We start from the raw sequence: 22,434 nt of genomic DNA on the forward strand, positions 1-22,434 counted from the left end.
TGAACATAATAGTTTTGAGTTTGTACCGTCAACAGCAGATGCTACTATTATTGTAAAGACCCCCTTTTCTTTTTTTTTTTTTTTACTAATAGCCCAATTTCATAGCCTTAAGAGTGTGTATATCATGAATGCTTGGTCTTGTTGGATTTGTGAGAATCTACTGAATCTACTGGTACCTTGTTTCCCATGTAACAATAAGAAATATACTCAAAACCTGGATTAATCTTTTTAGTCACATAGCACTACTATTATTCTGAACACTACTGTAGGCCACACTTTGCACAACAATCAAAAATTTAGTAGCAACTTTCACTGCTTTAGTCAAACACAAGACTGAGACAATGACGCAGTTTAACTCCCAGCTATCACTCCATAGGAAGCTACTGTCAATAATTCCACCCTTTCAAATAAGCCTTAATGCTGTTTTTCTTTCCTTTCTTTCTTTTTTTGATATGTTTAACTAATGACCAAAATAATTGGTCGACATAGACCATTAGGTTATTGGCATGTGAATGGAACCTATGGGTCTGTGGGCTGTACAAAACAAATAAACAAACAAATAATGAAAAAAGTGTTTTATCTCATTTGGTTAATTTAGAAAACCACACTGGAGGTGAAAAACTCATATTTTTCAGGAAAAAAACCCCCCAAAATATTTTACCAGGTAAATAATTTAGTATTTATTTCTTCTTCCAGTTATAATATCACAATCAGTAAATAAAGTTAATATATAAAAGTAACCAAACATTAACAGTACACGTCCCGCTCCATGTGAGGGAAAAAAGTCAGTTACAGGAACTGTGTAAGGATGCTGACAGAGAAAACTCACAAATCAGTTTGATTCACCAGTCTGAGCTCAGATATGGACCAGTAAAGGAGGAAACAATCATATTAAACCTTCCCGGCTGTTTCACCACCATAAACCCTGTGACACACAGCTCCGGGCAGGGGGAACTCCAGGGTCATTTCCTTGTCTGGTTTCTGAGTTAAGTACACATTAAATTTTGCTGAGTAAAATTTACTCTGCTGGGATAACTTTTGGTCCCAGTCTAAATAGAGTAAAATACATTCTATTACAGAGTCAAATCAGCTCTACCATCTTGTCAAATTAAGTGTTTCTACTCCAATAAGAGTTGATTTTACCCTGTGATAGAGTTGATTTAGCACTGTGATAGAGTATATTTAACTGTTTTTGATCAAATTTTACCCGAGCAGAGTAAATTTTACTCTGCACAATTTACCGTGTACGAAGACAATAAAATAATAAAATAATGTTTTATCCCTGGCAGGTTTTTTTTAATTATTGCACTGATTTAGTAATCCCCCATATCAAATATAGACTCAGAGAAATTGATGTAGGCTACCATCATGTAATGTATTATTTATGGCTTTATATTTGATTCTTGCTATCAAATTAGGTGAACTAAAACAAAATTAACTCTATTAGTTACACACACTAAAGGCCAACGTGTTTGAAACATCAAAACTGAAATATTGTATTAAACCACAGATTTGCTCATCCTGGGATGCTGAGCAAATCAGTTTCAGCATCCCATGTGGATGGAGTGCTGAAACTGATTGCAGATTAATTTTTTTTTTTAGGGATGCTGTGATAACAAATATGTAATTGTCTAAATCAACTGTCACATCAGTTTAGGTGGGTTGCAGTTCATTGGCTGATCTGCTTTGTTTGTGTTTAAGGACATCAGCTCGATGATTTACTTGATTCATCTGCTCAATTACAAATCATCAAGGTCATTCATATCTACTGCTGTATGGTCATCTGACTCACAACAGAATCATATTCATCCACTCAGTGCTAAAGCAGCAGGCTCTGAAATGCCATCCACCTCCATCAACCTAAATAATATTTAAATGATTATTTTCAAAGGTTTCCTCTTATTTTTTTTATTATTTCCCAAAAGGTGTCCTTTAATTTTAGTGGCTATCATTCTGAATGAGTGGAACCCTGCTGCACAGTGGGCCTGGTTTTCTCTGCTCAGGCCGAGTCCTTGTTGCAGTGCTTGGGACAGAGGGGGTGATACTGTTTGCTTTGCTGATGAACTTTCTCTCCACGTTTTGTTCGATTGTCCCCTCCTAGAGGCTGTTGATCATTATTGCAGCGGTGGATCAGCACAGGGTCCTTGTGTGGAGGCATTTTCTTCAACAACAGCCGCTGCAGCATCTGTTTGTCTGAGCGTTCCCGTCTGAAGTCATCCTCATAAATCCTCAGCTGCAGAAAGACCACAACCAATGTCAGACTCAGTCCACTGACAAACACACAGCGCTTGATCCAGCAGCTTCATACCAATAATATGGAAAAAAAAAATATATATATATATGTATATATATATATATATATATATATATATATATATATATATATATATATATATATATATATATATATATATATGCTGGGGTGAAGGGCATCCGGCGTAAAACCTGTACCAATTCAACATGAGATCCACCTTGGATTTGCTGTGGCGACCCCGAAGGGACTTACTATATATATATATATATATATATATATATATATATATATATATATATATATATATATATATATATATATATATATATATATAGTTTTGGATACATTAAGGGTAAAACTAAATGGCAAGTGAAGTCAGTTTTTTCCTATCAAAAGTAAATTTTGTGGATGTCAGTTTCTTTGTATTTATTTCTCACAACAGAGGAAAGGTGGCCCAAAAAAATTGTTTAGTTAGAAGACTACCCCGTCCAACTGATGAGCATGTGTTATGTCTTCTCCAGACTATCAGCTATTTGATAACATGACATGTGTGTCACATGCACCTTGAATTGGGACACAGTGAATCAGTCTAGAAAGTGATGTACTAAGCCCCAGTATCAAGTGGATGACAAATATTACTTGTTGAAGCATATACATTTATTTTTCCATGAATTATTTCTATAATTTGTGTATATAAGCAACTGTTTTCACGTTTGAACAGAAACGATGACAGTTGTATTTATAATAGTTTTTAAAGGACTTATATCACTATATAAGACACTCACACATTACATAGCTGGTCTGCTTGATTACAGTTTGTATATGCATCAGCATATATTTAATAATTTTGAAGAAATCTTTATAATAATGTATTTTTTCATTATATTCTAAGCTGATTCACTGTGCCCTGTGAATTAGCGTCCAGGGCACAGTGAATCAAACATTTTCAAATCGATTTTAAACACCTGTAAATTACACTTGGGGAGAAATAAATGACACAGCCTTATAAACAATAACTTGCTGTATTAAAGCCACAATAGAATGACCTAAACCCATGCATAATGTCTTTATGCTGCCACAAAACAACATTTCTGATCCACTGTGACCCGGCTTCCCCTATATATATATATATATATATATATATATATATATATATATATATATATATATATATATATATATATATATATATATATATATATATATATATATATATATATATATATATATATATATATATATATATATATATATATATATATATATATATATGTATGTATGTATGTATGTATTTGCATTTGGAGATGTGTTTCAAGTGTTCTGTGGAACACTGCATCCACAATGAGGAGATAAAGCTGATAATTATGAAGTGATATGAAGAAAAAATACACAGAAAGTCAAAATTATGACATTAAAAGGTCACATTTTGACTTCTTCAATCATCATGATCAGATTAAACAAATCAATGGCTTCCTGAACCAATATCATAATACTGACTTTTTCAACAATATTTATGAGATACTTGTCAAAATGTTGACTTTTTATCACAAGTATCAGATAACATAAAATTCTACGTTTTTAAATCTGAATAATAAACACACACACACACACACACACACACACACACACACACACACACACACACACACACACACACACACACACACACACACACACACACACACACACACACACACAAAGTTTTGACTTTCTAAGTCAGCATATTGGCTGTTAGAATTATAAAAAAGTGAAAAAAAAAATTACTTTTTAAGATATGTTGATGGTAATATGTAAAAACCTAAACTGTAACTCAAAATGATCAGATACCTAGTCAAAATTAGAAATTTGTGCGTCATATCATACTTCCTAAATTATAACATTAAGTAAAAATGTCAAGTTTCTATGTCAAAATTATTGGATACTACGACATATTTTTGCCATTTGGTCAGTATGTTGACTTTATATGACAATTATCAGGCAAAGTCAAATGTCTAACTCCTTCACTCATGATGAATATGACAAAAACAAAATTTTTGATTTATGAGTCATAATTATATTAAACATTAAAAGTGACTTTGGAAATCAAAATTAACAAGTGAAAAATGTGAATTTATAGGTCACAGCTGTCAGATTAAAAATGAAGTTTTGACTTTCTACGCCATATGAGGTCTATTAGAAAAGTATCCGACCTTATTATTTTTTTCAAAAACCATATGGATTTGAATCATGTGTGATTGTGTCAGACAAGCTTGAACCCTCGTGCGCATGCGTGAGTTTTTCCATGCCTGTCAGTTGCGTCATTCACCTGTGAGCAGGGTTTGAGTGAGGACTGGTCCAGCCCCCTCGGCGGATTTTCATTGTCAAGAAATGGCGGAATGATTTGGGCTTTTTTTTCCATCAGAATTTTTTCAGAAACTGTTAGAGACTGGCAGCTGGAAACCATTCAAAAAATTTATCTGGCTTTCGGTGAAAATTTTATGGGCTTCACAGAGAATAAGGACTGTTACTACAGCTTTAAGGATGGCTTTAAGGACGCTCGGTGCGCCACGCTCCGTGCCGCCATCGAGAGCCACAAACCACCGGATCATTTCTAAATGGATGGCTATGTGGAGCCGGGACTGTTGTGTGCACTTTCTCTGGTTATCACAAGAGCTGGACATCAGCCATTTTCCGGCAGATTTCACTTTTAACAAGAGATTTTGTCATGGAAAGCCGAGTGGAGGCTTCGCGCGTCACGACCGATTTGCTGATGGAGTGAGACAAAGGAACACCTCCGTTTTGGTCTCACAGGATGGCTTTGAGATGGCGTTCAGACAGCTGTCGGTGGTTTTTCCGTCAAGTGATTATCCGAGAAATTGTGGATGTGCCTGGACATGCCAGAACATGTCCCATGAGGCTTCATCACGGCGTTGCTGTGCGCCATGCGGCACCGCCACGACACGCGAAATTCCTCCGCACGTCTGTCTCAATGTGCCGAAAAAGTCCTGATGTCCAAGTCTTTTCACAATTCCTGTGCTAGTCAGACGACGTCCCGGATAAAACACAGCGTCCAGTTTGAAAATGAACGGCACATTCCACTGTTACAGAAGTTTTTGTCATGGAAAGAGGAGCGGATGCTTCGAGTGTCGCGGCGGTGCCGCATGGTGCACAGCAACGCCGTGATGAAGCCTCATGGGACATGTTCTGGCATGTCCAGGCACATCCGCAATTTCTCGGATAATCACTCGATGGAAAAACCACCGACAGCTGTCTGAACGCCATCTCAAAGCTGTCCTGTGAGACCAAAACGGAGGTGGTTTTGTCTCACTCCATCAGCAAATCGGTCGTGACGCGCGAAGCCTCCGCTTGGCTTTCCATGACAAAATCTCTTGTTGAAAGTGAAATCTGCCGGAAAATGGCTGATGTCCAGCTCTTGTGATAACCAGCGAAAGTGCACACGACAGTCTTGGATCCACAGAGCCAGCCGTTTAGAAATGATCCGGTGGTTTGTGGCTCTCGATGGCGGCTTCGGAGCGCGGCGTGCCAAGCGTCCTTAAAGCCGTCCTTAAAACTGTAGTAACAATCCTTATTCTCTGTGATGGGCCAGACGGCACCAAGTGATCGGACACAAATGCAGGATTCAGGTCTCAGCTTCACAGAGTTCAATGTCAGGACTTGCGTGAGTCGGTACACAAAAAGACAGTCCAAAAATATCAACAGTAACTGAAGCATTTGGCAGAGACAGAATCCAGAAACAGGCAGACAGGTTGATACACGATAAAGCAAAAACAGGACTGTGAAAACTCTGAAGACAAACGTTCGAATGAGGCACAAGGCACAACAATCTCGCAAGTGAGAGAGGAAACAGGTTTGACTAATAAAGGGGATGTGATCAGGGTAAATGCACCGCAGGTGTGAGAGGAAAGATCCAGAAAGAGGCGTGGCCACAGGAAGGGCAGACAGGAGGGAAACGCCCAACACCAAACAACACAAAAGAAATCCAGCCACCAAAACCCCAGTGCAAAACTAAATGCAAACCCAAAGCAATAAACAAGAACCCCCCCCCCCCCTCCCCCCCCACAGACCCAATCATGACACTCTGTGAAGCCCGTAAAATTTTCACCGAAAGCCAGATAAATTTTTCGAATGGTTTCCAGCTGCCAGTCTCTAACAGTTCCTGAAAAAATTCTGATGGGAAAAAAGCCCAAATCATTCCGCCATTTCCTGACAATGAAAATCCGCAGAGGGGCTGGACCACTCCTCACTCAAAGCCTGCTCACAGGCGAATGACGCAACCGACAGGCGTGGAAAAACTCACGCATGCGCACGAGGGTTCAAGCTTGTCTGACGCAATCACGCGTGATTCAAATCCATATGGTTTTTGAAAAAAATAATAAGGTCGGATACTTTTTTAATAGATCTCGTAATTTACCATACTAAATCAACATTCTGACTTTCTGTGCCAATTACCAGATAAATCAAATCTAAATACTGATTTGCTGAACACTGTAACAATTACAATTTTTTTTTTTTTTATGAATGATAAAATTTTTGACTTTAAGTCATAACTATGATATAGTAAGTCATTAAGCATTATTAATCCCCCTCATAATAATGATGTGAAAAGTGGTGATTGTAAATGATACATTTCAGGTTTCTATGTATTTCTTCCAGCCCAGGTTACCCACTGAACACAAACCTGCTCTTGTAGTAGCGCCACCTGCTGGCGCATCTCCTCCCTCTTCCTTCTCAGCCTCCGGTTCTCCTGCTGAGTGTTCTTGTGGTCACTGTGCTCCGTCTGATACTCTGCTTCATAAATCTGGGTCTGCTGACACAAGACATCAGCATGGTAGTGAGCTAACCGAACTACCACTTGGTGGTGCTGTTCACCTTCTAATTCATCTCTTTTTTTCAGCTTGAGACAAAAGTTTCCCTGGCAATAGTGAGTTGACAGTTCTGCTCTTATCACATAAGAAATGGAAACATCATTTGATGCTGTGCTGAAGGAGAACAGCCCACCTGACACCTCAGCACTGCCAGCTGCTCTTTCAGATCCTGCAGCTCTTGCTGCGAGTTTCCCAGTGGGGTACAGCTGCTCGGCCTTCTTCCCTGCAGCCCTGCCTCCAGGCTGGAAGGAGTTAGGAATAAGCAAGACAGAGGGATGGAGTCAGAGATGTGGCTGGGTGGTGCTGCAGGGCCTCCAGGAGCATTGGTGTTGGTGGGGCACAATGCAGTTCTGCATCCCGCCTCAGTGCTGCCGTCCTTTAGTGTAGAGACACATCACATCATATATCATATACAGTATCACATCATATCATGTATCACATATCATATATAACATCACACCTCATATGATATATCATTTATAATATCATATCCCATCACATCTCATATAATATGATATATCTTATTGTATATATCATATATAATATCACATATCTCATACAATACCACATGATATCACATATAATATCACATCACATCATATATATATTATATAAAAAATCATATATCATGTATCACATATATAACATCACATCATATATCATATCACATATCGCATCACATCTCATATATCATATCATATAACATATTGTATATAATATATATATCGTATATAATATCACATCACATCTCATATCATATGACATCATATATACAGTGAGGAAAATAAGTATTTGAACACCCTGCGATTTTGCAAGTTCTCCCACTTAGAAATCATGGAGGGGTCTGAAATTTTCATCTTAGGTGCATGTCCACTGTGAGAGACATAATCAAAAAAAATTCCGGAAATCACAATGTACGATTTTTTAATAATTTATTTGTATATTACTGCTGCAAATAAGTATTTGAACACCTGTGAAAATCAATGTTAATATTTGGTACAGTAGCCTTTGTTTGCAAGTACAGAGGTCAAATGTTTCCTGTAGTTTTTCACCAGGTTTTCACACACTGCAGCAGGGATTTTGGTCGACTCCTCCATACAGATCTTCTCCAAATCTTTCAGGTTTGGAGTTTCAGCTCCTTCCAAAGATTTTCTATTGAGTTCAGGTCTGGAGACTGGCCAGGTCACTCCAGGACCTTGAAATGCTTCTTACGGAGCCCCTCCTTAGTTGCCCTGGCTGTGTGTTTGGGGTCATTGTCATGCTGGAAGACCCAGCCATGACCCATCTTCAATGCTCTTACTGAGGGAAGGAGGTTGTTTGCCAAAATCTTGCAATACATGACCCCATCCATCCTCCCTTCAATACGGTGCAGTCGTCCTGTGCCCTTTGCAGAAGAGCACCCCCAGAGTATGATGTTTCCACCCCCATGCTTCACGGTTGGGATGGTTTTCTTGGGGTTGTTCTCATCCTCTAAACATGGTAAGAGGAGTTGATTCCAAAAAGCTCTATTCTGGTCTCATCTGACCACACGACCTTCTCCCATGCCTCCTCTGGATCATCCAGATGGTCACTGGTGAAGTTCAAATGGGCCTGGACATGTGCTGGCTTGAGCAGGGGGACCTTGCTGCCCTGCAGGATTTTAAACCATGACAGCATCATGTGTTACTAATGTCATCTTTGTGACTGTGGTCCCAGCTCTCTTCAGGTCATTGACCAGGTCCTCCTGTGTAGTTCTGAGCTTTCTCAGAATCATCCTTACCCCACAAAGTGAGATCTTGCATGGAATCCCAGACCGAGGGAGATTGACAGTCATCTTGTGTTTCTTCCACTTTCTAATAAATAATCACAACAGTTGTTGTCTTCTACCAAGCTGCTTGCCTGTTGTCCTGTAGTCCATCCCAGCCTTGTGCAGGTCTACAGTTTTGTCCCTGGTGTCCTTAGACAGCTCTTTGTTCTTGGCTATGGTGGACAGGTTGGAGTGTGATTGATTGAGTGTGTGAACAGGTGTCTTTTATACAGGTAACAAGTTCAAACAAATACAGGTAAAGAGTGCAGAATAAGAGGGCTTCTTAAAGAAAAATTAACAGGTCTGTGTGAGCCAGAATTCTTGCTGGTTGGTAGGGGATCACATACTTATTTGCAGCAGTAACATACAAATAAATTACTAAAAAATCATACATTGTGATTTCCAGATTTTTTTTTAGATTATGTCTCTCACAGTGGACATGCAACTAAGATGAAAATTTCAGACACCTCCATGATTTCTAAGTGGGAAAACTTGCAAAACCGCAGGGTGTTCAAATACGTATTTTCCTCACTGTATAATATCACATCATAATCATATAAAATCATATATATTACATCATATCATATGATATATCACATCATATGGCTTCTATTTTACTGATCAATATTCCATCTAGGGTTCTTGGTTTTTGAAATAAAAAAAGTTCTTGGGACCAAATTTCCTTGACCTTTGGCCAAACTACTCCAAAATCTAACCACATGTAGATATCTATCCAAGTGATGGAAATCCATCCAGCTGTTTTTGAGAGAGAGAGAGAGAGAGAGAGAGAGAGAGAGAGAGAGAGAGAGAGAGGAGAGAGAGAGAGAGAGAGAGAGAGAGAGGAGAGAGGAGAGAGGAGAGAGAGAGAGGCTACAGTGAAAGCAATAGCCTACTGTCGCTGTGGGGTGATAACAAAAACAAAGCACTGGCAGATGTGTGTTCCAGCTCATTAAAAAGCAGTGTACCTTGTGGTCAGGCTGCTGAATTCTGCTCTCCAGCAGTGCTATGTACTCTTGCAGGTCCTGGTTCTTCTTAAACTCCTGCATCAGTGCCTGCTCATAGTACTCCTTTGCCCCCTGCAAACAACATTACAAGAGCAAAGAGCAATATTTAATGTTTTATTTAGGGAAAAACATCTTTGTACTCACAGATTACTTTCTTGTGGGAACCACTACACTGCAGGTCTGTGCTGAAGGTAAACCTTTGTTTCATGTTTAGAAAGAAACACAAGTGTCGACGGCCAGAGCAGTTCATAGCTAATGTGTTTGGAGCAGCTTAAAAAAAATCTGTTATTTTCTGTTTCAGCAGCTTTTCCAGAAAATCAAATAATTACAACAAGAAGAGCACTTGGCAATTGAATTTATTTGTACAGCGTTAAATCACAATATAAGTTGCCTTAAGGTGCTTGAGCAAACACATTTACAACAGAAGTAAAGAAAAAACCCTTCAATCATTTTTTTTATTACAGGAAGAAACCTCAAGCAGGTCATTCTCAGCGCAGTGACCATCTGCTTTGGCCAGACTAACAATAACAGAATAACAAATAAGAAAGGACAAGAAATGTCAAGCAAGCAAAGCCTGAAATGTTGTAGCTAAGTGAGCCATATACAGTACATATAGAGTCCATTGGTTGCAGAAACCTGATGGCTCAAAAAACGTCCAAATGGTGAACAGCTGCCACCAAACAGGGAGTACCAATGGCAAGTCCATGTTCCATTCGGCAGACAGTATATATATCAGACTTTTATGCTGATTGGTGCGCCTTAATCCTGAAAGGTGGAATTCTATGCTGTGGCTAAACTGTGATCCTGATTGACAACCTCTGTGATCCTGAGCTTTGACAGTAAGCACTGAGATTTGGTCATGGTTACTGTTCTTTGATCCTAATTGCAGAACTTTGATCTTGATTGCTAACCTTACCCCTGATCGCTAATCTTTGGTTACACATCTGACTTTTGACTTTTACCTCTTAGAAGTGAACTTGATCTTTGATCCTGATTACTGAACTTTGATCCTTAATACTGAGCTTTAACCCATTGCCACAGAATGTTTATCAAGATCATTGAAACTGTGATACTGACTGCCGCTCTCTCATCACACTACCTGAGATCTGTTCCTGAACACCACATTTTGATCCTGATAACTGAACTTTGATCTTGATCATGGACTTTTGATTCAGATTGCTGTAACCTGAGTAATTTACTGGTTCTTTCTTCATCCATGCTCCACCCCTCCAACATGTTTCACATAAATAATCTTTGCATTATCCCCAACAACAATTGTTGTTGTTATTATTATTATTGTTGTTATTGTTAATATTATTATTGTTGTTATTGTTATTATCACTGTTAGAGTTGTGTTAGTGCTTCACAAATAACACTGACAACAAACAACATTATTAATGGTTTATTGTTTTGAGTCCTGACTAGTAACCACCTCGGCAGGCCAGTGATCCATCCTATGTTTCAAAAGTAGCCATCTAACTGCTACAGCCAGGTGATATGTGAACATCTCCTTGGCCTTTTTGTTTTTACTGTGTGACTGTACCTTTCAATATTTTATATGCCAACAACAAATCCTTGAAATCTGATCTCACAGGGTGCCAGTACATTCTGGAGTACGTAATATGATGCATTTTGAATCATCAAAATCAATCAAACTTCTGGTAGTCCAGTGTGAAGTAGAAAATGAAACATTTCAATAATCAGTTCTGGAAGAAACAAATATATGAAGGAATGCCTGCAAAAGACATAGATAGTACAGTCTAATGTTTTTCCAATAATATGCCAGTGGAAAAAAAAGGGCAGTCTCTAATGTGCAAATCAAAAGGAAACTAGTGTGTTGGCTGTGGGGATCCATGGGCTCTTGATTGGGTAGTGTTATAATGAGTTGGAATGGTGTGTGAATCCAGAATGTTTTTAGAACCTTGGAGCTCAACAGTTTTTAGAAGAAGAACTCAACCCTTGTATTTCCTGATAATTATGTAATTTATAATGTTAATTTACTGTCTTAATGCATTTATAAATTGCTTAGGTTCTTGTTATCATATACACACTATTTTTATTATTACTTCTATTTTTTTCATTGTATTTTTAAATGGACCACAATGGAAATAAGTGTTTTCACTTTTTTGTGTCTTCCATGTATTTTTAATGTATTTACAATTATATTATGTACTTATATTGAAGTTACTAAAGAAAATCACGCAGGCATTCAGGCACTCACACTTTCAATATATAGATGATTACTGCCCCCTGCTGGAATGGCATGTGAGTCCAGAATATAAATATCGATGTCCCTTGTTTAGTGTCTTTAGCTAATATCCATAGTTTCTCTAAAAATATGAGTCCTATCAACGTTCCATTTTGGCAGCGTTCATCCTTGACCCTAAATACATAAGCATCCCAAATTGTAAATGTCATTTCTCCCCCAGCTTCTCTGTGATCGAAGCCATATGCATGCACGCATGCACACAGAGGTCACTTGGCTATTATAATATAGAAGGTGCATGATGGTGAAATAGGATGTGACGGGGCGGGGGTGCAGGGGAGGAGGAGGTGTCAGTCTTACAGCATCCAGTGATAGTGATTATTGATCATACTGAAGACTGTGCCACAGCGGGCTGATTACCGTCATCTTAGCCCACTCAAAGTTCAGAAGTAAAAAAAGAAAAAGATGTCATCAGTATTTCTTCAACTGCAGCCACACGTGCTTTCAAGTTCACATTGATCTGACATTGACTGATGGAGCTGTCAGTCAGCTGGGATCTGCTGCTGCTGCTACGATCAACCCGACCATGACCTCTGACCCTAATTCCACCTTTAACCTGCACTGGCATCAGAACTGAGGCCCTTAAGTAATTTGTTACCTGTGCAGATGAACATAGTGAGGATATTTAGCTGCACAGGAACTATCAGGGGTTGAGACTGAAAGCCACAACTCAAACCTAGAAGGCACTCAGAGGGTGTATACCTAAAACAAGGCCACACAGTCCCCTTTAACTTTAAATTAATCCCCAAACCAAATTATAGTCCTTAGTTCACTCTAGTGAAGCACACCTACTTCAAAATATATTTTTTGTCAACCAGTTCTGAATCATTATCTGGAATCTGGACCCAAGTACGTCTGCAGATACACAGTCAGGGGATCCTGAAAACGTAACCTTGATCACACTCCTTTGTTGCTTCATCCTTCCTGATCTTTGATCTTAGATTCTGATCTCAAACTTTTGATCTGGATCCATGAACTTAAATCTATCTTGTAATCCAGAATAAAGGATTAAGGATTTGTGATCAAAGATGAGATCCACCTCTTGATCTGGAGCTGAAACAAAATGTAAGGCCTACAACATCGCCATTACTAATGTAGGGCAGGTAGCTCAGTGGATAACAAGATAACCTGCCAAAATGTAGACTTCAAATCCCACTCAAGCTTCCTGTGTCTGGAATCTGGAAATAAGTACTAACAGGCCTTGGGGCCTAGATGAGACTTCTTCTCCACCATATTTCATTGAAATCCATTCATGTCCTTCTGTGAGTCATATGGCTTCTGTGTGACTTCATTATGAAGTTTTCACTAATCAGCAACAGATATTTTGCTTATCAATATATGCTTGAAACTATCCATGTACGCTTCTTTTTTTGAGATATACAAAAATGTGTTTTTTTTAGACCATATTTTCCATGATCTTTACCTTTCAACAAACTGCTCCAAAGTTCAATCACCTCTAGACATTTATCCAAGTAATACGTATTCTCACCAGGTTTGATCCATATAGCTTCTTGTTTTTTTTTAAATATTAGTTTTTTTTTTTTTTAAAAGCTGTTTTTAGACCAAGCTTTCCCTTGACCTTTGACTTTTCACTAAACTACTCCAAAATCTAATCACCTCTAGATATCTATCCAGGTATTATTCCCACCAGGTTTGATGGAAATCCATCTAGCTGTTTTCGAGTTATCTTGACCACAGACACACATGCCAGTGAAGCCAATACAATGCTATTGCTACTTTGTCACTGTGTAGAGTAACAAACAGACAGACAGATAGGCAGACAGACAAATGGCTACAAAAATGTAACCTCTTTGGCTGAAGTTAAAGACTAAAATATAACATTTTTGAAGTTTGAGTTCCTGAGTTTAGTTCCATTGTACTTGCGGGGGCCTTATGAGAAGTGTCTCGTGAGCCTGAGCTGGGAGCTGAAGTAGAACTGTAGTCTGACACCCCTGATGTAAAGCAAACATTATATGAAGCCCTGCAATCTGTCTTGGTTTGCAGCTCAGTGCTCTGCCGAACAATTCACCCACATACACACACTATTTCCACTTTTCAGTGTAACATCGTGTTTGCACTCGAAGCTCTTTGTTACACACTCACCTGTTGATGCTCCACTTTCAGCAGCATTCTGTGGTTGAGCTGTTTGATGGCGGAGTTCTCCAGCTCCAAAGCCTTCACTCTGTTTTGTAAACCCATCGTGGCGCTGCGGTACACCTGATCCCAATCATCATTCAGCTTCATCAGCTGTAACACACGATCATCATCGTCCTGTCACTAAAGTGCCAGCCAACACAGCACTGCTCACACCATCGCCATCACACTGTCTCCATAGCAACATGGGCATCAAGAAGTGAAATTAGGTCAGTGAGGTGACGACGCCTCTACATGTTGATGCTCTGTCAGAATAATTTGACTGAGCAGTTGTGGAATTAATATCAGGAGATGAAGGCTGCGTGAAACGTGACTTTAATAATGATTTGTCATAGCTTTGCCCCCCGTTTTCACACAACACCCACAGATCGCTGCTGGATAGAACAGCCAGCACATGAATCCATCTGAGGTGATGCTGTACCTCTTTGTTGACTCTGCGCAGCTCAGTGTTCTTGTTGAGGAGCAGCAGTTTCTCCTGGTCATTGGATGTGACCGTCATGCTCTCTGTGATCTCCTCCACTGACAGCAGACGTTCACCCGCGGCGCTCACATCCTCCTCCGTCCTGCACGTACACCACACGGGGCGTGAGCAAAACGGTAATCAAAAACATTTAGCACAGGACTTCCATTAATATCACACACACGTGTTTTCATGACATATCAGGACGTATGACAGAAAAGTGAAAAATGGGCACATGCCTCTCCCAAGGTCCTAGAGGCCTGGAAATCAAACTCATTCTGACTCATGCTTACAGGAATACGCCCATCTGTTAAGTTTTTGTCTAGGGCTATAGTTTGGTCAAACCTGATTTTTGTTATGCTACATATGAGGACACTATGTGACTTATGAGTACAATAACATCACACTGAACTGTGAAAAGTGTGTTATGTTCCAAAACTGGACACTAGGTGGTTAATCTGAAGATGAGCAAAAACGATTAAACACATTTTCACATTTATTTTCCAAAAACTGATATTTTAGTACATCAGAGATTTTTTTGTCTGGGAGCATGTTGGGGGGGGGGCTAGAATGCTTAGAGTGCTTGGAAAAATGAGGACGTGGAAAATCTCCTTGTTTTTCCGCTGTGTCCCGATACTGAAGGTGTGTTATCATAAAAGATGTCCTGAATTGTCATGAAAACAAGATGCACGCATACATGCACAAGCACACACAAACACATTTTCATGACATATCAGGACGTATGGTCTGGGCAAATGTTGGGGGGGGGGACAACGCTAGAATGCTAGTAAAAATGAGGACGTGGAAAACGTCCTCGTTTTTACCAGTGTCCTGAAGGTGTGTTATCATAAAAATGTCCTGAAATGTCATGAAAACACACACGCGCACACACACACACATACACACACTGTGAGGGTAATTTTAAACACCCACTTGCGAAAGAGCCTTTTCATACAGTGAAACTGCAGCCATTCTTTACACCCACACACCCAACTCACATGCATCTCGTCTCCTGACCAATCAGAACTTCTGCTTTCTATCAGCTAAAGATTTGCATATCTGCAGCCTGTGGCAAAATGGGTGATGAACCCTGGAAAATGTTGACTCCTGCAGGCCTACTTGGATAATAGCAAAAGACAAATATTTGCTAATATGAATTTAAGTAATCGTTCTTTCCACCAGCCCTGTTGTGAGGTCTCATCGAAAAGAAATAGCTCCCAGCGAGGAAGTGGAGCTCCAAAGCCCAGTGGGAATATGCTCCACTGAAGAACACACAAGGCGATAAAACTCTGCATACACTCCCCTGGGCATCTTATTACAAACAGTCTGCAAGACTGCTGTAACCTCACAGAGTTAACTGCGAGAAACCACAATCCCTGTTCAGCCCTCTTAAACCTGGTCTCGCCAGCAAAAACACACTTTCATCTATTTAAGAAGTGTCCTGCTCTGCGAAAAGCGGTGTCATGCCATTTCAGGGACATCTGTGCTCAGGTCTTTCAGTAGAAATAGTTAAATTAAGTTTTTTTTAATATAAAAATAACAAATCAAGAGGTAAGATTTCAAGCATGGAAGATTTCAAGTGTAAAACTTGAAGCCACATGTTTGCTATTGAATTAAACTCTTCCTGGATCCAAAATAGCTCCTGACTCAGATTCAAAACAAGTGCAATCTGAGATTTCTGATGTCGCTCAAAGGGTTGATGAGGACTCAAAATAAAAGATATGTGATTCACATTGTTTCCCGGACTTTACCTGGATCCAGTTTTCACAATACAATGCAATAATTTAATACTGATCCAGAATGGTCCAATTGATCAAGATGCTGCAATCTGATATTTAATTCACAAGCTGAAACAAAATAGCGTCTTCCTGATCTTGGTTTTACATCATGATGTCGTATCCGTGAAGGAATTTTGACGTCATCCTTAAAAGTCTACAAAGTGAAATCCTGATCCAGAATCCAGATTTGGATCCGGATCATCTCCAAAATTTAATGGTCTTTCCAGGTCTAACACCAATCTGTGGTGAAAATTTGGTGAAAATCTGTTAAATAGTTTTGACATAATCTTTCAAGGCCTATATAAAGTGAAATCTTGATCCAGAATCCTGATCACTTCCAAAATTCAGTGGAGTCTTCCATGTCCTGATATCTATATGTGGTGCAAATTTCGTGACAATCCGTGAAGTAGTTTTGATGTAATCCATCAAAGCCTATATAAAGTGAAACTTGATCCATAATCCGAATCCAGATACAGATCACCTCCATTATGTAATGGAGTCTTTCTTGGTCTAATATCTATCTGTGGTGAAAATTTTGTCAAAATCTGTGCAGTACTTTTGATGTAATCCTTCAAAACCTATATAAAGTGAAATCTTGATCCAGAATCTGGATCACCTCCAAACGTTAATGGAGTCTTCCATGGCCAAATATCTACCTGTGGTGAAAATTTCATCAAAATCTGTGCGGTAGTACAAGTAGTTTTGACGTAATCAAATGAAGTGAAAACATAAAAAGTTCATCCAGTAGTTCAGTACAATTGGCCCCAAAATGGTGCCATGTTCTCATTTGACACTGCGCTCTGAATAAAGGGACCCTAGACATTTTTGGAGAGCTTTCAGGAAAAAAAATATGGGGGAAAGTATTATTTTACACATTATGTGGAACTTCAAACAAGAGGACAGGGGCTATTAGACGAAAATGAAACCTATCCCTCTTGGATGAAAAAATGCTTCAGTGAAATTTATTTCTGCCTATTAATAAGTGAATCATTCACATATAAGCAATTCTGTAATTTTTGAAATACAGAACAGAGGGAGAAGCAGAAGTGAAACTATATGGAATGACTGATTTCTGTTGGCACTAAATGTTCACATTTACATACAATACCAACCGTCACGTATTCAGCCAACTGTCAAGATATGTTTGAGTTATATTTACTGTCAATCAGAACATAATAACACATGAAGAGAATTAAACTCATAACTCAGTTCAGCAGAGTACAATAAAATGGCAGTATTTAGTCATAAATAAGATCATTAACTTAATAAAACTAGAAATAACTCAACACACACGATTTTTATCTGTAAGGCCCATCAATAATAAGACGATTTCTGCATCTCTCTCATCCACAGCCTCTCTTCTTTCTGTGTCTGACGGCTGGTACACACTGTGTGACCCAGTTTCACAAACTTTTGTATTGTACACTTGGAAGGAAACAAAAATGCCGCTGCTTCCCTTAGAAATATGGTGATTCACTGTGGTAAGACTCCAATATTTGTCTTTTTCTGCTTACAGCAACTGAACACAGTGAGATCAAATGATCAAGGACAGAAGTGTGAAGTTCCACTACTTAAACAGGGCTATTTAAAGATGCAGTAGTCATGTGTTTAGGCAGCGCGGCCGTGACATTTACCGTCTCTGCCCACAGTGATATCAGACTGATGTTCCTCAGTGGTCACCAGATGTAGACTTTGGTAATGAAAGAAACTGACAAAACAAGATACATACACACCAGCATCCATCAGCCACCCAATAGGTGGCAGTGTTTAACAAGTGGCATGCATGTTTATGGCACACAGTTGTGCTCAAAAGTTTACATACCGTTGCAGAAGTTTGGATTTTTTGGCAATTTTTCAGAAAATATGAATGGTAACACAAAAACTTTTTTCACTCATAGTGTGAAGCCATTTATTGTGAAACTACTGTGTTTATGCTTTGAAATGACAATAACAACAGAAACTACCCAAATGACTCTGATCAAAAGTTTACATACCCTGGTGATACACACAAATTGCACACAAGTTGACACTAACGGGTTTGAATGGCCTCACCTGTGAAGTGTTTTCTTATAATCACTTTGTGTGTGTATAAAAGGTCAGTGAGTTTCTGGGCTCCTGACAGGCCGTTGCATATTTCATTCAGTGCTGCACTGTTTCTGCTTTCTGAGTCATAGGGAAAGCAAAAGACTTGTCAAGGAGAAGGTAACTGAACTGTATAAAACAGGAAAGGGGTATAACAAGATATATAACTTGGTCAAAATTGATGGCAGGATGAATACAGCATGCTATCACAAAATACTGGAGGAAAATTTGGACTCATCAGCGTGGAAGCTGCGCATGGGATGTACTTGGATGTTCCAACATGACAATGATCTGTGTAGCTAGAGTTATTAAAGTAGACCTGCATTGAAATAAATGTGGTCAGATTTCAGAAAGAAATAGCTGATATGTATTTATAAGACCCTTGTGAATGCAGTAAAGTAAATCTGTAAGCCCAAATTTGTAATTCAGCGGAGAAATCTTCGTTTAAAAATGACAAATTTGCAGCTAAAATTTAGCCCTCTGTGAAAACAGTTTGTACAGCCGTATCATTTCCATGATGTCAGGGACAAGACGACGCGCTCCCGCCTTCAGTCCGATCCCGCATTGAAATTGATTTTATCTGTTAGTAATGTTACTTATACACGTCCTGGTTTCAACATCCAAAAGTAAGCTGCAATGAATGTGAGATACAGATCTGTGTGCTCAGATCAGCAACGACATCGACAGCGGGCGCCGTTCTTCCTCTCCTGCTCTCTGCCTCCGCTGCGCTTATTAAGTCTGCGGGCTCGTTAACGAGCTCATTAACCGCCTACGCGGGCCACTCACACCGCCCGTGTCTGCTTTGCAGCCGGTGTTGTGCCAGATTCAGCGCACAACACCGGCATCACCTCTCTGTCTACTGAATGGAGCTGCAGCACACTTGGCACAAGTCCTGAGATTACGCTCGCTGTTTTAATGCGAAGCGGCCGGTACACCTGTTGCTGCAAGGACAGACTTCTTGCGGCAAAATCCACAGCACCGCACGTCTCGGCAATCAGAGCCCCAGAGCTCCATGGACGCTGAGAGAGGTTTATATATTTTTAATGACTGGGATTCTTTGCGGGTCTCGCCTCCATATCCCGCGATGGTACCGGAGGTGAAAGACAGTAGATTTTCATTGCGACACCACTCAATCAAACGGCGTATGAAAAAGTCCCCCAAAATAATTTACAAGCACAAATAAAAGAAATTTGTACTCACCAAATGTGCCGCAAGACAATATGAAGTTTTAAAAAAGTAGATCCTTCCGTATAAGACAAGAAAAAGGTGCAGATGCAAACTGACGTAAATCCACAAATTACAATTAGCACAATGCATGCTGGGAGAGGGTCTTGTCCGTGACGTCTCGGTAGCGTCCATGATGAGAGGGACAATTTGCGGAGGGCTAAATGTTAGCTGTAAATTTGTCATTTTCAAATGAAGATTTCTCTGTTGAATGACAGATCTGGGCTTGCAGATTTACTTTACTACATTCAGAAGGATCTCATGTGTAAATGTAAGTCATTTTTTGTTCAAAAAAATCTGACTGCATTTTTTTCAGTGCAGGTCTCCTTTAAAGTTCTAGGTCCTTGGGACATTTTGGTAGCGCTGGGATGTGCGTGAAGGGAAATATACTATAAATACAAGTAATACAGCTCTAAAATGAGCTCTTGTGTAACCGTGCCATAACTGTACCCTAAAACCAGAGTAAATCCCTTTATGCTTATAGCGTGGCATCTACAACCTCTCTGGGCATGAACAAAGTTGAAATTCTATTGGCAAATTGATGACTGATACATAAATATTCATAATATAGCACACATTATTTATTAATCCATAACAAGGATATGAAAATTTCACACACTGCGAGCAGATGTGAGCTACCATGTAGCGCTGTAAATGTGGTGTAACTGTGCCATAAAACCACAGTAAACACCGTTGTGCTTGCTTGGCATGTATCTCCTGTGAAGAACTATTGCGCCAGATTTTGAAACAGTTTGAACAGTAAAAGTACAAAATTTTGTAAACCATGTTTGATATGTAACAATAATTACAATTAAAAATTAGATATGACAAGCTCAGTTTTTTTTTTTCTTCAGTCAGTGTAATTGTGGTTGGAATGGATTCAGTGTATAAGAAAACATAGAAAATGCCACTTCATTTATGTTTGTATGGCATATCATAGTAAAGACATGGTGGCCATCTTGGATTTTGTTATTTATTACCCTGAGGGGTAAAATGAAGCTTGATATAATGTCTAATTTAAAAAAAAAAAATAGTATTTATATCTAGCAATGTCTATGCAAGATTTGGCTCCTTTACTATAACAGTTTCACATATTTGCCATGGTAAATGTCATACACATACAAGTGAAGTGTTGTCTTCTATGTTTTCTTACACGCTGAACCCATTTTGACCACAGTTAGATTGATTTAATAAAAAAGAAGAAAAAGGAAAAAAAAATCTTTGCCTGATATCTATTTTTTTAAAATTATATAATCAAAGTCTGTGCAAAAGCTGGTGCTTTTACTATAAAAAAACATTCATATAGTGATCTTCTCTGCTAAATCATAACTTGTGTGTTCAAACAACCTGTAAAAGTGCTTTGAGACTGTCTTGTAGAGTTTAATATATTATGAAAGTAAAATAATAATAATAATAATAATAATAATAATAATAATAATAATAATAATAACAAAAACAAGCACCTTTGTCTTGGTGCTTATGGACAATAGCCGACTGTTTTGCCCAACCCAAAAAAAAGCAACAACACTCAAGTAAAAGTCAAGGTGAAAGGTTAATTTTGTGGTACAAGCTACCATCAAGTATATTCATGTTTAACTGAGCTATTTGTGGCCCACTGATCAAGTCAAAGTAAATCTGAATAACAAACATATTGAACATTTATTCATGTTGTATCAGAGAGGTGTTGACTGAGCACGTGCCTTCATGTCTGTCTGTCATTGTGTAAATTTCCAGCACACATACCATGTCTGTCCTACTGATTTGTGTTCCTCTTGGCTCTGAAGGAGGCTGCTGTCTTTTTCAGGCAAAGAATCGTTTGGCAGTTCTGCTGCCGCTGATGTTGATGGAGGCACTGACAGCACATCTCCATCCATGACTGATCAACTCTTCACGAAGTCTATAAATGAATTAATGCCGTCACAGACACGGTGTGAAGTTAAATTCTCCCAGTGTATGATGGGAGTAAATAGTGTCATCAGTGTTGATACGCAGCAAAAGAGGAAGACGGCAAGTCCACGAAACACTTGCTGCAGTTAGAGCGAGAAGAGGAAGTGACACTAAATGGTGCTTTGTGCAGAAGAGGGGCTTTCCATCTGTGGTTTTAGTGATTCATTTTATTTTGGTTCATTTGGATGTTGTTTTGACATCGGCTGGAGCACTTAGGAAAGTCCCAACATTGTTTGTCTGAAAGTATCTACGTGTACGTGTTAAATGGTAAATGGACTGCATTTATATAGCGCTTTTCCATCTGCATCAGACGCTCAAAGCGCTTTACAATTATGCCTCACATTCACCCCGATGTCAGGGTGCTGCCATACAAGGCGCTCACTACACACCGGGAGCAATAGGGGATTAAAAACCTTGCCCAAGGGCCCTTAGTGATTTTCCAGTCAGGCGGGGATTTGAACCCAGGATCTTCTGGTCTCAAGCCCAACACCTTAACCACTAGACCATCACCTCAGAGGTGTTGTGTGCCTCCATGAGTCTGTGTGTTATGAGATGGCTGCCTTTCATCCAGCCTCTTCTAATTCAGAAACAGGACAACAGAAGGGATGCTGACT

The 22,434-nt window shown here is 39.2% G+C and overlaps 1 protein-coding gene across 1 annotated transcript; it reads right to left on the reverse strand.

The window, feature by feature from the left end:
- Positions 1-1,914: 1,914 nt before the first annotated feature.
- Positions 1,915-21,886, reverse strand: si:ch211-153b23.7. The gene is made up of 7 exons (XM_034182141.1): positions 21,617-21,886; positions 14,751-14,892; positions 14,279-14,422; positions 9,871-9,981; positions 7,253-7,495; positions 6,933-7,058; positions 1,915-2,233 (listed from the first exon to the last, which is right to left on the reverse strand). Exons 1-7 carry the CDS (start codon positions 21,745-21,747, stop codon positions 2,000-2,002), a joined length of 1,131 nt encoding a protein of 376 aa, XP_034038032.1. The 5' UTR covers positions 21,748-21,886; the 3' UTR covers positions 1,915-1,999.
- Between the last annotated feature and the right edge of the window lie 548 nt (positions 21,887-22,434).

Source organism: Thalassophryne amazonica, chromosome 11 (genome assembly GCF_902500255.1).
Source record: "Thalassophryne amazonica chromosome 11, fThaAma1.1, whole genome shotgun sequence".
Classification (NCBI taxonomy): domain Eukaryota; kingdom Metazoa; phylum Chordata; class Actinopteri; order Batrachoidiformes; family Batrachoididae; genus Thalassophryne; species Thalassophryne amazonica.

Excerpts from the sequence above, each read along its gene's own strand:
- si:ch211-153b23.7 (XM_034182141.1), bottom strand. The coding sequence starts at position 21,747 with ATGGATGGAGATGTGCTGTCAGTGCCTCCATCAACATCAGCGGCAGCA. Across the intron at positions 14,893-21,616 it reads AAATCAGTAGGACAGACATG|GACGGAGGAGGATGTGAGCG; the intron begins GTATGTGTGCTG and ends GTGTACGTGCAG. Across the intron at positions 14,423-14,750 it reads TGCGCAGAGTCAACAAAGAG|CTGATGAAGCTGAATGATGA; the intron begins GTACAGCATCAC and ends CGTGTGTTACAG.